General features: G+C 46.9%; 1 protein-coding gene across 1 annotated transcript in view; it reads right to left on the reverse strand.

The window, feature by feature from the left end:
- ARFGAP3 (ADP ribosylation factor GTPase activating protein 3) overlaps positions 1-12,125 on the reverse strand; it is a 73,830-nt gene extending 61,705 nt beyond the window's left edge. The window contains exon 1 of the mRNA XM_049884566.1: positions 11,931-12,125. Coding sequence (XP_049740523.1) covers positions 11,931-11,999 — 69 coding nt within the window. The 5' untranslated portion in view covers positions 12,000-12,125. The remainder of the gene's footprint in view (positions 1-11,930) is intronic.
- Positions 12,126-16,945: the final 4,820 nt, after the last annotated feature.

The following is a 16,945-nucleotide window of genomic DNA, read 5'->3' on the forward strand; positions in this document are numbered from 1 at the left end:
GTTTCCAAGGAGCACCTGGTGGATTTGAACTGCCAACCCTTTGGTTAGCAGCTGTAGCGCTTAACCACTACGCCACCAGGGTTTCCGTATTTTATTACATACACACATAAAAAAAATACACAAATCATTGAAGAAAAAAATAAGTTCGGTTCATCTTAACTTGAATACTTCCTAAGTCGGGGACGGAGTAAGAGGGACACTGAGTACCCCTAAAGGGTTGGCAACATTTCTATTCATCTTGCTGTCCTTCTCTACCAGCACTGGGCCTGTACCTGGTTGGTAAATGTTCAGTAAACGTATGTGTAATTGATTTATATATTTTTGTATTTCCTACAGAGCCTGAAAAGTAATGCCCACTCATCGTAGGCACTCAGCAGATATTTGTTCATCAATGAACAACTTCCAAAACTTACTGCAAGTTTGAAAATTACCATTAGCCCCTTAAACACTGACTGAAGTCAAAGATTTTTCATCTGATCCCTGGACATAAAAGCACTCTAAAATATACAGTCCTTGTCACAGAAATTAATATTTATATTTAATTAAGTTCAGGACAACAGAATAGTAAAAATTCTACTAATGAGAGAATTGGTTGTAATTTTTTAATTAAAAATTTTTAACAATTTTCAGAAGAATACGTTACAGACACTGTATAGGCAGAGCCACCGATGTGAGGGTTGTCCAAACTATAATGATCAAGAAGGATCTGGCTTCTGGCATTTTGAGGGAGCCCTGGTGGCGTAGCAGTTAAGAGCTATGCTTGCTAACCAAAAGGTTGGGAGTTCAAATCCACCAGCCGCTCCTTGGAACCTTATAGGGGCAGTTCTACTCTGTCCTATGGGGTTGCTATGAGTCAGAACTGACTCGATGACAATGGGTTTCTGACATTTTGAGGGCAACACAAGAGAGAAAACCTGAGTGGATTTTCCAAAGCCGCTCACCATGACAGGCTGGAATTAGACGCGCGAGAGTGGGGGTGTGGAGTGACAACTGACATGAAAAGTGCCAGTTGATTTACCTCACGTTATTGTATTTTATTTTTTATAATTTATTTTTTGTTGTTGTTGAGAATATTCAGCAGTTTCTACATGTACAATTCAGTGACACTGATTCCATTCTTGGAGTTGTGCGACCACTCTTGCCCTCTTTTTCTGAGTTGTTCCTCCCTCATTAACATAAACTCACCACCCCCTAAGGTTCCTGTCTAATCTTCCAAGTTGCTGTTGTCAGTCCGATCCCATATAGGTCGATCCTCACGGAACACTATGCACAAGGCAAGACATTCTTTACCAGTTACGCTAAACTACTGTTTAGTTTTAAGAAGATTTCAGGGGTTATTTTTGGTTTAAGGTTGAAAGATTACTCAGAACAATAATTTCAGGGGTTCATCTAGCCTCCATGGCTCTAGAAAGTCTGGCTTTCACAAGAATTTGAAATTCTGCTCTATATTTCCCCCTTTTGATCAGGATTCTTCTATAGAATCTTTGATCAAAATGTTCAGTAACAGTAGCCGGGCACCATCCAGCTCTTCTGGTCTCATGGCAAAGGAGACAGACGTTCACAGAGGCAATTAGCCACACATTCCATATCTTCCTCCTATTCCTGACTCTGTTGAATAAAGATCAATTGTGCTCTGGATACCTCATGTTTATGGATTGCCTGCTGTACACCAGGCACCACAACACGTGCTGTGGTACAAGAAGTGCGAGAGGCCATTTGCATTCCTTCTTTTACTCAACTACTAGTTATTGTGCACGTCCTACCTGTCAAGTACTCTATCTGGCACTGTGCCAGGTGCCGGACACACAAAGATGATTCAGAAGGAGTCTCCCTCATGAAGCCCACAGTTTAGCAGTCTAACAGGTAATGTAATCAGTTATAAGATGGTATTGCAGTAAGCAAGGTCAGGATGCAAAAGGTTTTCTAGATAGGATCCAGAAGGCTTTTGAGCTCTCAAGAATAGAGTTTAAAAAGACAGTAAGTGGCAAAAGAGCCTGGGTGGGAAATGGTCCTGTGGACAGAGGTGATCACAGCAGAGGTTCGGTATGCTCGGCTCAGAGCAGGCCACTTTGAGAATCACTTCTGAGACCAGAGCAGTGGGGTTTCTAAATCGCAGCCTCAGTATCCTGCTAACCCACCAACTAAGATGAGGAATTGCTAGAATATAGCTCCATGCTGGCAAGGATCCTATCTTGGTCACTGGCTTGTCACTGGAGCGTAGCACCGAGCCTGTCACAAAGTTGGAACATACTGAGTACAAATATGGAGGTGGGGCAGGTTGTACAGGTAGACGAGCGAGAGTAGACTGAGATCTGTAGAAATTGAGGTCAGAAAGTCAGAGATACAGGTCTGGCTCTCACATATAACTGCATTGATTGTCTTGTTGAAGTGGGAGACTGCTTTGGGAACAGGGATCATACTTTGTTTTGATACACAATCCTAAACCAAAGTCAAGCTATGCTTTTCTAACAATTAAGTGGAATATCAGCTCTTATGGTGATGAAAAATAGATAACTGTTGACAAAATAAATTTGTTTTGTATAATAATGAGAATAATAGCCACTGCAGAAATAACAATAGCTAACATTGACTGTAAGGAGCCCTAGTGGCCCAACAGTTAAGCTTCTGGCTGCTAACTGAAAGGATGGTATTTCGAACCAATCCAGCAGCTCCGAGGGAGAAAGACCTAGAGATCTGCTCCTAAAAAGATTACAGCTTAGGAAACCCTATTGGGCAGTTGTACTCTGTCACATGGGGTCACTATGAGTCGAAACTGACTTGATAGTACTTAATAAAAACAACATTGAGTGCTGACTCTACATCAGGCTCTGCTCTTACACTTTAACCAATTCAGCCTTCATAACAGCCCTGTGAGAAGGAACTATGATTATCCCCACCTGGGCCAGCTTCCTGGCACGTGCAGGCCCGATGCACTCACACAGGGCCCAGTACTTAGAATTCTTAATAATTTTTTAATAAAGGGTTCTGCATTGTCATTTTCATTGGGCCCCACAAATCATGTAGACTGTCCTGATTCCCATTTCAAGAAAACTAAGGAACTGCAAAGTTAAGTAACATGGCTTAGAAGTGTCTCCGGAGCCCCCCCTTTACCCTTCACTACACTGCCATTCCAAAGAAAAGCAACCCAACAGAATGTGGAAATTATCAAACAATATCATTAACATCACACACAAGTGAAATTTTGCTGAAGGTCATTCAAAAGTGGTTGCGGCAGTACATGGACAGGGAACTGCCAGGAATTCAAGCCGGATTCAGAAATTCAAGCAAGATTCAGGAGAGGACACGGAACAATGGTATCACTGCTGATGTCAGATGGATCCTGGCTGAAAGCAAAGAACAACAAAAAGATGTTTACCTGTGTTTTATTGACTATGCAAAGGCATTCGGCCATGTGGATCAAAACAAATTGTTACAGGTAACATTGCAAAGAATGAGAAATCCAGAATGCTTAATTTTGCTCACAAGGAATCTGTACTTACACCAAGAGGCAGTCCTTCGAACAGAACAAGGGGACACTGCATGTTTTAAAGTTAAGAAAGGTGTATGTCACGGTTGTATCCCTTCACCATACCTATTCAATCTGTATGCTGAGCAAATAATCCAAGAAGCTGGGCTATATGAAGAAGAACGTGGCATCAGGATTAGAGGAAGACTCATTAACAACCTGCAATATGCAGATGACACAACCTTGTTTGCTGAAAGTGAAGAAGACTTGAAGCGCTTACTGATGAAGATCAAAGACCACAATCTTCAGTACAGATTACACCTCAACATAAAGAAAACAAAAATCCTCACAACTGGACCAATAAGCAACATTACGATAAATGGAGCAAATACTGAAGCTACTAAAAAAAAAAAACCAAACCTGTTGCCGTTGAGTCGATTTCAACTCATAGCGACCCTACAGGACAGAGTAAAGCTGTTCCATGGGGTTTCAAGGAGCAGCTAGTGAATTCGAACTGCCGACCTTTTGGTTAGCAGCTGCACCTCTTAACCACTGTGCCACCAGGGCTCTGAAGCTATAAAGGACTTCCTTTCACTTGAGCTCACGACCAACACCCATGGAAGCAGCAGTCAAGAAATCAAACCATGCATCGCATCGGGCAAATCTGCTGCAGAGGACCTCTTCAAAGTGTTGAAAAGCCAAGATGTCACTTTAAGAACTAAGGTGCGCCTGACCCAAGCCATGGTGTTTTCAATCACCTCATATGCATTCCAAAAAGTGGACAATGAATACGGAAGATGGAAGAGGAACTGATGCCTTTGAATTATGACGTTGGCAAACCCAGAACCCAGTGCCATCAAGTCAATTCCGACTCATAGCGACCCTGTAGGACAGAGTAGAACTGCGCAATAGAGTTTCCAAGGAGCGCCTGGCAGATTCGAACTGCCGACCTTTTGGTTAGCAGCCTTAGCACTTAACCACTACGCCACCAGGGTTTCCAACGTTGTTTATGACGTTCGCAAAGCATACTGGATATACCATGGACTGCCAGAAGAATGAACAAATCTGTCTTGGAAGTATAGGCAGAATGTTCCTTAGGAGCGAGGATGGCAAGACTTCATCTCACATACTTTGGACATGTTATCAGGAAGGCCCAGTCCCTGGAGAAGGAAATAAAGCCTGGTAAAGTAGAAGGTCAGCAAAAAAAGAGGAAGACCCTCTACAAGATGGACTGACACAGGGGCTGCAACAGTGGGCTCAAGCATAACGACTGTGAGGATGGTGCAGAAACAGGCAGTGTTTCGTTCTGTTGTACACGGGGTCGCTATGAGTCGAAATCAACTCAACAACACCTAACAACAACAACAACACATTGCCTCTCGCACACCACCATGCAGCCCTTCTGTGTCCTTCATTCAATAGACTATCAGTTCCCCAAAGGCAGAAGCCGGGTCTTTTTCTTCATCAACGTACCCTCAATGCTTTGCACAGTGCCTGGCACACTCTAGGTGTTCCATGAATATTTGATGGCTGAATAACTTAAGCAATCTGTGGAAACTAAGGAACAGTACAGAGACAAGACAGGACTGCACAAACTAAAAATCTGACCCATGAGTTAAAACCTTTGATCCACAGTAAATATTCATCAGACAGCAGAGGAAGAAATTGGATACCACATTCTGAAGGAAAATCAACTACCTTTCCTGTCGCATATATCTTAGAGCTCTTTTCCATCCCATTAAAAAACTATTCATTGTTATGTATAACTATTTCACATCCAAAACTAGTCTTCATCTTTGTTTAGGTAATAGCTTCATAACAATGACCAAATAAAACATTTTTATCAAGAAATATAGCATATGTAGCAAGCAGCCATCTAAGATGCATCAATTGGTCCCAACCCACCTGGAGCAAAGGAGAATGAAGAACACTAAAAACACAAGGAAAATATGAGCCCAAGAGACAGAAAGGGCCACATAAACCAGGCACTCCATCAGCCTGAGACGAGAAGGACTAGATGGTGCCTGGCTACCACCAATGACTGCCCTGACAGGGAACACAACAGAAAGTCCCTGATGGAGCAGGAGAAAAGTGGGGCGCAGAACTCAATTTCATTTCTAGTAAAAAGACCAGACTTAATGGTCTGACTGAGACTGGAGGGGCCACAGAGGACATGGCCACCGGACTCTCTGTTAGCCCCAAAACTAAAATCATTCCTGGAGCCCACTCTTCAGACAAAGATTAGACTAGACTATAAGACATAAAATGATACTGGTGAGGAGTGTGCTTCTTAGCTCAAGCAGACACATGAGACGAAGTGGGCAGCTCCTGTCCAGAGGTGAGATGAGAGGGACAGAAGCTGGTTGAATGGATATGGGAAATACAGGGTGGAGAGGAGGAATGTGCTGTCACGTTGCAGGGAGAGCAACTAGGGTCACGTAACCATGTGTGTATCAGTTTTTGTATGAGAAACTGATGTGAACTATAAACTTTCGCTTAAAGCACAACAGAAAAAGAAAGAAATATAGCATATGCTTGAATGGACATGGGAAATAAGGGTGGAGAGGAGGAGTGTGCTGTCACATTATAGGGAGAGTAACTACGGTCACATAACAATGTGTGTATAAATTTTTGTATGAGAAACTAACTTGAACTGCAAACTTTCACTTTAAGCACAAGGGGAAAAAAAAAAAAGAAATACAGCATATTACTTAGAACATTACCAGGAAATGTTTTTTTTTTATTGCGCTTTAGGTGAAAGTTTATAGCTCAAGTTAGTTTCTCTTACAAAAATTTGTACATACATTGTTATGTGACCCTAGCTGCTGTACCTGTAATGTGACAGCACACTCTTCCTTTCTACCCCGGATTTCCTGTGTCCATTTAACCAGCTCCTGTCCCTTTCTGCCTTCTCATCTCGCCTCTTGACAGGAGCTGCCCATTTAGTCTCATGTATCTACTTGAACTAAGAAGCACGCTCTTCACAAGTATTATTTTATGTCTTATAGTCCAGTCTAATCTCTGTCTGAAGAGTTGGCTTCGGGAATGGTTTTAGTTCTGGGTTAACAGAGAGTCCGGGAGGCCACATCTTCTGGGGTTCCTCCAGTCTCAGGCAGACCATTAAGTCTGGTCTTTTTACTAGAATTTGAGTTCTGCACCACACTTCTTTCCTGCTCCATCAGGGACTCTCTGTTGTGTTCTCTGTCAGGGTGGTCATCGGTGGTAGCTGGGCACCATCTAGTCCTTCTGGTCTCAGGCTGATGGAGTGCCTGGTTTATGTGGCCCTTTCTGTCTTTTGGGCTAATATTTTCCTTGTGTCTTTGGTGTTCTTTATTCTCCTTTACTCCAGGTGGGTTGGGACAAATTGATGCATCTTAGATGGTCACTTGCTAGCTTTTAAGACCTCAGATGCCACTCACCGAGTGGGAGAGAGAACATTTTCTTAATAAACACGGTTATGCCAATTGACCTAGATATCCCCTGAAACCATAGGTCCCAGACCCCTGCCCCTGCTACTCTGTCCCTCGAAGTGTTTGGTTGTGTTCAGAAAACTTCTTAGCTTTTGATTTAGTCCAGTTGTACTGACTCCCCCTATATTGTGCGTCATCCTTCCCTTCACCTAAGATAATTCTTGTTTACTATATATTTAGTAAATTCCCCTCTCCTTCCCTCCCCACCCTTGTAACCATCAAAGAATGTTTTCTTGCGTGTTTAAACCTCTTCCTGAGTTCTTATAATATGGTCTCATACAATATTTGTCCTTTTGTGACTAATTTCACTCAGCATAATGCCTTCCAGATTCATCCATGTTATGAGATGTTTCATGGATTCATCGTTGTTCTGTATTGTTGCGTAGCATTCCATTGTGTGAATATACCATAATTTGTTTATCCATTCATTTGTTGATGGGCACCTAGGTTGCTTTCATCCTTTTGCTGTTGTGAACAGTGCTGCAGTAAACATGGGTGTGCATGTATCTACTCATGTGACGGCTTTTATTTCTCTAGGATATAGTCCAAGGAGTGGGATTGCTGGATTGTATGGTACTTCTATTTCTAACTTTTTAAGGAAACGCCAAATTGATTTCCAAGGTGGCTGTACCATTTTACATTCCTACCAGCAGTGTATAAGTGTTCCAGTCTCTCCATAACCTCTCCAACATTTATTATTTTGTGTTTTTTGGAGTAATGCCTGCCTCGTTGGAGTGAGATGGTATCTCATGTAGTTCTGATTTGCATTTCCCTAACGGATACAGATTGTGAGCATTTCCTCATGTATCTGTTAGCCACCTGAATGTCTGCTTCGGTGAAGCGCCTGTTCATATTCTTGGCCCATTTTTTAATTGGGTTATTTGTCTTTTTGTGGTTGAAGTTTTGCTGTATTTTATAGATTTTAGAGATCAGACCCTGATCAGATATGTTGTAGCCAAAAGTTTTTTCCCAGTCTGTAGGTTGTCTTTTTACCCTTTTGGTGCAGTCTTTGGATGAGCATAAGTGTTTGATTTTTAGGAGCTCCCAGTTATCTAGTTTTTCTTATGGTGTTTGTGTATCATTAGTTATGGTTTATATTCTGTTTATGTCATGTATTAGGGTTCCTAGTGTTGTCTCTATTTTTTCTTCCATGATCTTTATCATTTTAGTTTTTATATTTAGGTTTTTGATCCATTTTGAGTTAGTTTTTGTGCATGCTGTGAGGTATAGATCTTGTTTCATTTTTTTCCAGATGGATATCCAGTTATGCCAGCACCATTTGTTAAAGAGACTGTCTTTTCCCCATTTAACAGACTTTGGGCCTTTGTCAAATATCAGCTGCTCGTAGGTGGATGGATTCAGGTCTGGATTCTCGATTCTGTTCCACTGGTCTATGTATCTGTTGTTGTTCCAGTTCCAGGATGCTTTGATTACTGCGGTGGTGTAACAGGTTCTAAAATCAGGTAGTGTGAGGCCTCCCACTTTGTTCTTCTTTTTCAGTAATGCTTTATTTATCCAGGGCCTCTTCCCTTTCCATATGAAGCTGGTGATTTGTTCTCCATGCCACTGGAATTTTGATTGGGATTGCACTATAGATCACTTTGGGTAGAACTGACATTTTCACAATGTTGAGTCTTCCTATCCATTAGCAAGGTATGTTTTTCCGCTTATGTAGGTCTCCTAGTTTTTTGCAGTAGCATCTTGTAGTTTTCTTTGTATAGGTCTTTTATGTCTCTGGTTAGATTTATTATCAGGAAATATTTTTGCTCAATGCTTTTATTAACCCTATTGCAAAATATAAATGTTTTCATAGGTGTGTTCTTCATGGAGACCTGGTGGTGTGATGGTTAAGAGTTCGGCTGCTAATCAAAAGGTCAGCAGTTGGAATCCACCATCCACTCCTTGGAAACCCTTATGGGGCTGTTCTACTCTGTCCTATAGGGTTGCTATGAGTTGGAATCAACCTGATGGCAATGGGTACGGGTTCTTCATAATAGAAATAATAACAAAATATAGCTCACATTCATTGACATCTAATATATGTTGCTGGACAATGACTAAGGAAGACCGAAGAAGAGTTGATGCCTTTGAATTATGGTGTTGGTGAAGAATATTGAATATACGATAGACTGCCAGAAGAATGAACAAATCTGTCTTAGAAGAAATACAGCCAGAATACTCCTTAGAAGCACAGGTGGTAGGGCTTTGTCTCACATACTTTGGACATATTAACAAGGACCAGTCCCTGGAGACGGACATCATGCTTGGTAAAGTGGAGGGTTGGCAAAAAAGACGAAGTCCCTCAAAAAGATGGATCGACATAGTGGCTGCAACAATGGGTTCAAGCATAATAATAGCGAGGATGGCACAGAACCAGACAGTGTTTTGCTCTGTTGTACATGGGGTCACTATGAATCGGAACTGACTCAACAGCACCTAACAACAACACTCTGCCTCTTGCAAACCGCCATGCAGCCCTTCTGTGTCCATCGTTCTCTAGTGTATCAGCTCCCTGAAGGCAGAAGCCGGGTCTTTTCTGACTCAACAGCACCTAACAACAACAATACACGCAGGTAGGTCCCCAGATGGCACAAGCAGTTTGCACTTGTCTGCTAACCAAGGTTGGCAGTTCGAACTCACTCAGCAATACCGTGGAAAAAAGGTCTGGCAACCTGCTTCTGTAAAGATTTTAAAAACCTGTTGCTATCGAGTCAATTCCAACTCATAGCAACCCTACTGAGCACAGTAGAATTGCCCCCGTAGGGTTTCCAAGGAGCAGCTGGTAGATTCTAACTGCCAACATTTTCGGTTAGCAGCCGAACTCTTAGCCACTGTGCCACCAGGTGCAGTTGTCAGGCACCTGGCTAGTAACCAAAAGATTGGTTGTTCAAGCCCACCAGCCTCTCCGCAGGAGAAAGACGTGGCAGTCTGCTTCCATAGAAATTACCACTTTGGAAACCCTATGGGGTAGTCCTACTCTGTCCTATCGGGTGACTATGAAACAGAACTGACCCGACTCTGGAGAGATTACAGCCAAGAAAACCCTACGGAGCAGTTCTACTCTGTGACACATGGGCTCATGATGTGTCTGAATCAACTCAACGGTGACTTTTTTTTTTTTTTTTAATATATGCAGGTACAGCTCTGAGTGCATTTCTTAGATTATCTCATTTAATTCTCACAATAACCCTTTGAGTCGCAATGAGCTCCTGCCCTCGTTTTCACATCAGGGAAATATTATACAAAGTGGCCAAGTAACTTGCCCAAGGGTAACAGAGCTAGAAAGTGGCAGAGTTTGAGTAATAATCTACAAGCAAGCCCACAGATGTCCCTCCAGAAGTATCTCTTAGGATAAAGACACTGACTTTATATTCTGAAGGGGCCGCCCTTCCTCTGATGAATTCAGCAAAAGAGAACACGTGTTGATCTGTTTCTGTGATAAAGGCGACAGAAAAAATTCTAGTCTCTACACTGTTCAGTGCAGATCCTAATCTTGCCTAGTTATACAGTAACCACTGTTTATAAACAGATCAATCCAAATTTGAAAATCAAGAAAATACCACAGAAGTGTGGCACTGGGGCTTTCTCCTCCTGGCTTTCCTATATCCGGCAGACATCACCCCCAATAAACTGTTTCCTACCTCCCTCCTCTGAGGCTGTAAAAATACGGGTGCTCCTCCATCATCAAGTAGCCCTGGTGGGCAATGGGTAAACACTTGGCTAATGAAAAGGTTGGCGGTTCGAATCCACCCAGCAGCTCTGAGGGAGAAAGACCTGGCAATCTGTTTCCACAAAGATCACATGCTAAAAAATCCTCAGGGGCAGTTCTACTCTGTAACACATGGGGTCGCTATGAGTGGGAATCAACTTGATGACATCCAACAACAACCACCACCATGAAGACTTAAAACCACCTGAATTTTGTAAAACTCTGGGATTTTCTATGCCATCATTTCCAGGCTCAGGACCAAGCTTGGTAACAGCTGTTCACTTGAGAGGTGGGAGTAGGGGTCTGGTAAAGGCCAGGGCCCTTGCAGGCCCTGTGGACAGAGGGACAGAGCTTCTGCCACTGGAGGGGTGGGGAGCATCCACGCTGACAGGGCAGCCCTTTGCACTCTGACCTGTGATCCTCCGCTGAGTGTGTCGGGTCACGTTCTCCAGATGCGTCATCACACCTCCAACCAGTTGCAAAAAGTTGTCAAAGTTTTAGCGGGGGCGGGGGGGGCGGAGGGAGAGGAAACAGCCTCTGAAGAAAAAAGAAAACCCCAATCTCCAAAGAGACCCAAACTGAGAAAAGTAAAGGGTTTGTGATCAACTTTCTTAGCAAAGGAGAAAAAAGCTGGAAACCATCGAAGAGACCACTCAGCAGCTTCGTCGGATAGGAAAACTGACCAAGGCTACCACTAGGGGACAGAGGGACTCACCCGGGCTCCCACAGGATGCGGAGGGGGCTAGTCGAGCTTTCCCCAGCACCCTGAGCTGCCAGCTGGGGTTTCTGAGGCTTGGGGTCACAGGCGGTCCCAGCGTCTAACCTCGGCTGGATCACAGGTGCCTCGTGATGTCCTCCCTCAGCCTTCTCTGGGGGGGTCCCAATATCCACCCTAATATCAGGAGCCCCCCAGTGCTTGCCCCCCAGGTGCTCACCCCCTGCCCTCTCAAGAGCTCACACGTGTCGACCTACCGGGCGCCCCCTCAGCATATGCTCCCGGCCTGGTGACAGGAGCCCCCAGGGGCCTGCCCCCCACCCGGTGACAGGAGCCCCCAGGGGCCTGCCCCCCACCCCAGGGGCCCCCAGGAGCCCCAGTGCCCGCCCCGCCCGGAGCCCTGGGCGTGAGCCCCCTCCCGGGCCCTCCTTGGTCCCGACAGGCGAGGCCCAGGCCGCCGCGGCCCCACAGTGCGACGTGTCACAGCCAGGCGGCTCCTCCTCCCCGCAGGGCCGCACGCGAGGTCCGGCAGGGATGCCCGGCAGGCCCCAGCACGCCCGGCGGCCCTACCTTATTAGTGGGCACCGAGCGGAGGCGCTTGAAGATGGTCAGGATGTCCTGCTTGCTGGGGTCCCCCATCGTCACCGGAGAGCCGGGGTGCTGCTGGCTCCGCCAACTCGGATGGGCTGAGGAGGAGCGGTTGCCGCCTCCCGGAGAAGGACGACGGCCGGGGGGCGGGGCTGAGCGTTACGGCCAGGCCCCGCCCCGGAAGGGCCCGCCCCGGCTCCGCCCCGGAAAGGCCCGCCCCGGCTCCGCCCACAAACGAGGCGCACGCGCCGCTCTCCGTCCCTGCGGGCCCCGGCCTTGCCGGACCCTGGCCCCGCCCCTCCTAAGCCCCGCCCCCGGCGCTGCCCGCGTGCGTGTGAGGGTGGCTCTCCTTCTCCCGCCTTTGCCAGCACTATCGCGGGCAGCTTCCCCCGGGGGTTGCTGGGCACCGAGCCCGGGTGGGGAGGTGCGACTGGCTCTGTTTGGGCTGGTTGGTCCTCATTCGACTGATGGAATACCTCCACGGCCAAGGTCTTCTCGCATCCTTCCCGCGAGGACAGCAGAGCCAGGCACTTCAAATGCCAAAGGAGGAAACTGAGGCAAAGGGCCTCCCCGCCTTCGGTCCCTGGCGCCAGACAGAGGACTGGAGCCTGAAGCCCACCCGGACCGCTGGCTTTTCCCTAGTCGCCTTGTTTTTTTCCTCCCCTCAGCTAAGGCTGAAGGAGCCCTGGTGGTGTAAAGGTTAAACGTTAGGCTGCTAACTGAAAGGTCAGCGGTTCGAACTCGCCAGCTGCTCCGCAGGAGAAAGACCTGGCAATCTGCTCTTATAAAGATTACAGTTTAGGAGACCCAATGCGGAAGTTCTGCTCTGCCACATGGGGTCACTGGGAGTCACAGTCTACTTAATAGCACCTAACAACAACGTCTGAGGCCGAGCCCTAGATGGGGAAGCTTTCTACCCTGGAAAACTGGTTTTCTTAAAGTTTACTTAATGGGTAGAATGTAGTCAAGAGACCAGTCCTCCCTGAAGCAAAAAGTACTCAAACTGAAGAGTGTAGACAGGAAAAGATGCTTGACTTTGAACCCCAGTGCCTCCTGGCCTACTTCTTCCCCTTTGGCTACTATTTCTAATTGTTGTTAGCTGTAGTGGACTCCCCCCAGCTCATGGTGACCCCATGCAGGCACAACTGGGCTGGACCATTGTTATCCATAGGGTTCCATTGACTGATTTTCAGAAACAGATGGCCAGGCCTTTTTTCCTAGTCTGTCTTTGTCTGGGAGCACTGCTGAAATCTGTTGAGCCTCATAGCATCATGCAAGCCTCCACCGATAGATGAGAGGTGGCTGCACTTGATGTGCACTGGCCAGGAATTGAACCGGGGTCTCCCGGATGGAAGGCGAGAATTCCATCACTGAACCACCACTGCCCTAGCTAGCTACAAGGGTTTAAACCCATGGAGGAGGTACCTCTTTTATAACAGTGGGTGTGGAGCTGCTAGAAAGGTGTTGCCTGAGGTTGGATGGTGCGGTGGAAGGGTAACAGGTTTGGAAGTCAAATATAATACCTTGGCTGCAGTCTCACTGCAGCCACTTTATAATGCTGTAAACTTGGTCAAAACACTTCACTTTTCTGAACTTTAAAACGCTCGTCTATACGATGGGTTTACAGATGAAGAATCAGTGCTGGGCAGCACAGGAGGGCAGCTTCCCAGTGAAGCCCTGGAAAAGCCTTTAGCAGTGGTCTTTCCACTTTTAGAAGCTGAGAGTGTTTACTCAACTCAAGATGTCTAGTTAGATACCGTGAGGAGAAGTTGGAAGCTTGTAGGGAATGGAAAGCCATAAAAATCCAGGTTTGGAACTTTTCCAAAGAAGGAAAATTTATTACCTTCCAGAACAACAATCAACTTTAGCAAACAACTCTGTTAGAAAGTTCTTCCTTATATTGAGTCAAGTCTGGACAGATGATAGATGTTGCTAAGGGTTTCTCCACCAAGATGGGGAAGGTATCAGGCCTTCTCTGGAAAGCAGTGTCCTAACACCTCATTTCTAGCCTGAATGAGCAGGAGAAGGAGCCTCTTTTAAAGGTACCAAAAGATAGTAAGGATTATAGAGAATGAGGGAAAAAAAAAAAAAAAACTAAAAGGATAGCCTGGAAGAATGAAACTGAGGACGAGGATGAGGCTTGAGCTCTGAGGGACAGTGCAAAGGAGGGCTCTGAAAGCAGAATCCAGGCAAACAGACAGGCCTACATGGCCTCTGGGTAATTATCCTTGTTATTTATCCCCCCCCCCCCCCCCGCCAAGGAGGGGCCCTGGTGGCTCAGTACTTAAGTGCTTGGCTACTAATGGAACCCACCAGTCGCTCCTCGGGAGAAAGGTGTGGCAGTCTGCTTTGGTAAAGATTTACAGCCTTGGAAACCCTATGGGGCAGTTCTGCTGTCCTATAGGGTCCTTATGAGTCTGAGGGATAGTAGAACGAAGGAGGGCTTTATTGTTATCATTTCATTTACTTTGTTATTGTTGAGAACACAACAGTAGAACATACCCCAATTCAACCATTTCTACATGTGCAATTCAGTGACATGGATTACATTCCTGGAGTTGTGCAACCAGTCTCACCCTCCTTTTCTGAGTTGTTCCTCCCTCATTAATGTAAATTCACTGCGCCCTGAAGTTCCCATCGAATCTTTCAAGTTGCTGTCGTCAATTTGATCCCATAGACCTAGGTCTCAAAGAGCATAATGCTCAAGGCAGATCTTTTTATACTAGTTAAGCTGAACTATTGTTTGGTTTTAAGATAGAAGACGGTTTTGAAAGAAGGGCCCAGACATATAGCCATGTCCCCACAGCCTCTGTGTAATTGCCCTGGGTATTTATCTTTTATGAAGGCAGCCTGGTAAGGCTGTGGCCAACCGAAAGGGCATTTTGCTTATTTAGTGCAATTACAGCGGAACGGGAGCTTGCTGAAAGCCAAATGCCACCCTAAGGAAAAGCTAGACATGTCTAGACAGTCATACGCTGCATCACAAAGTGCAGACAGGCAAAAGATCTTGACACTTGCCCCTTGCCCCTGGAGGACACCACCAGTGGACTTTAGTTAGGGCTGATGAGGACACAGTGAACTATCTCTTAGGCCCATCGTTTCTGTGCAGGTCGGGTCACCCCCAGCTGGAGGTCCTCCCTCCTCATCTGCCCCAGCCTGACTTCCTGCCCAGGTGGGAGTCAGGCAACCTGTTATGGGTTGAATCGTGTCCCCTAAAAATGTGTCAACTTGGCCATGATTTCCAGTGTTGTGATTGTCCACCATTTTGTGATCTGATGTGATTTTCCTGTGTTGTAAATCCTACCTTTATGATGTTAATGAGGCCTGCTTAGAGGTGTTATGTTAATGAGGCCAGACTCAATCTATAAGATTAGGTTGTGTTTTAAATCAATCTCTTTTGAGATATAAAAAGACAGAAGTGAGCAGAGAGACAGGGGGATCTCATACCACCAAGAAACAAAAGCCAGGAGAATAGTACACTCTTTGTACCTGGGGTCCCTGTGCTGAGAAACTCCCCAACCAGGGGAAGACTGATGACAAGGACCTTACCCAGAGCTGAATTTGGACTTCTAGCCTCCTAGACTGTGAGAGAATAAATTTCTCTTTGTGAAAACCATCCACTTATCGCATTTGTGTTATATAGCAGCCTAGATAACTAAGACATGCCCCTTCACTGAAGGGAAGGGTAACAGCTAAAGGAGCCCAGGGTTACCCCGCCCCTTAGGGCCTTGGGGAGTTGGGAGTCCCTTGTTTGTCCTCATTTCCTGAGACTTGTGGGCTGCGACCTCCAGAACCCAGCATACCCCCCTCATCAGCTCTCCTGCCCTTCCCTCCATCGGGCTCTGGGCTCCCACCCCGCGACAGGACTCCTGCTCTAAGCCCAGTTCTTCATGTTTGTCCTGGCACCATAGTTTCGCACACAGTAGGTGCTTAATAAACGCTTGGTAAATGCATGAGTCAGCCCACTGCAGGCCAGGGGCAGATAAACAGGAAGAGGGAGCCAGCCGATTCCCTGCCAGGAGGGGCTGCTCACGGGCCAGGCCTCCCTCAGCCCCCCAACCAGTTGCCCTGTGACAGTGGGCAAGCCTCTTCTTCCCCTCACTTGGCCTCAGTTTCCCCATGAGCAATGAGGGGGTTGGTTGGTCAGGTGGTCCACAGGGGCCCCTCTCAACCTCCCAGTCTCTGTCCTGACAGGGTGTGAGGGGTCCCTTCCTGAGACACAGGCCAGGCCAGGTGTGGGGAGAGGCCTTGCAAGTGTTCAGGCGGATACGGTCCCTGCAGCCAAGCCCAGAAGGCAGAGGCCTGTAGGGACCTCCAGGGAGCCAGAACCCTGCCGGCTCTCTGACACCTCCCTAAGAGCCAGCAGTCAGCTCAGGGCCACTGGGGCCCCTGAGGATGCCATGTGAACAGTTGGTGGCAACAGCGGTCCAGGGAGAGAAGGGCGGTTTGGCTGGAGCGTGGCTGTGGGGAGGGAAGGAGGGAGAGGTAAAGAGGACTTGGTGGCTCAGTGTGGAGGGCGCAGGAGGGGGAGCTGAGGATGTCAAGGGTCCTGGCTGGGGGCCCACGAGGATTGAGGTGTCCCGGAGTGCCTGTGCCCTGACTCAGACCCACCAGCCGGGAATCCAGGCATGACTCTTGGCTTGAGAAACTAAGATTCAGAGGGCCAGGCGACTTGCTAGGCTAAGTGAGGTTCCCAAGCCCACCCCTGAGGGCGGGACAGGAGAGGGAGGTGGGCAGTGAGAAGCCCTGTGGGATTTCCTACAGGACGGCTGAGGATTGGGCGAGGGGCTTCGGGAATCAGGTGAGGGGCTGCAGGATTGGGCACAGGGTTGCGGGGAGGAGGCGAGGGGCCTCGGAGACAGTGAGGGGGGGCTTTGGGAAATCAGGTGAGGGGCTGCAGGGACTGGCACGGGGCCCCAGGGACTGGGTGAGGGACTGCAAGAAAGGACCTCTGAGTGGAGGCAACAGTGAGTGCCCAGGCTGTTTCATGGAACCTT

Source organism: Elephas maximus, chromosome 4, assembly GCF_024166365.1.
Source record: "Elephas maximus indicus isolate mEleMax1 chromosome 4, mEleMax1 primary haplotype, whole genome shotgun sequence".
Classification (NCBI taxonomy): Eukaryota; Metazoa; Chordata; class Mammalia; order Proboscidea; family Elephantidae; genus Elephas; species Elephas maximus.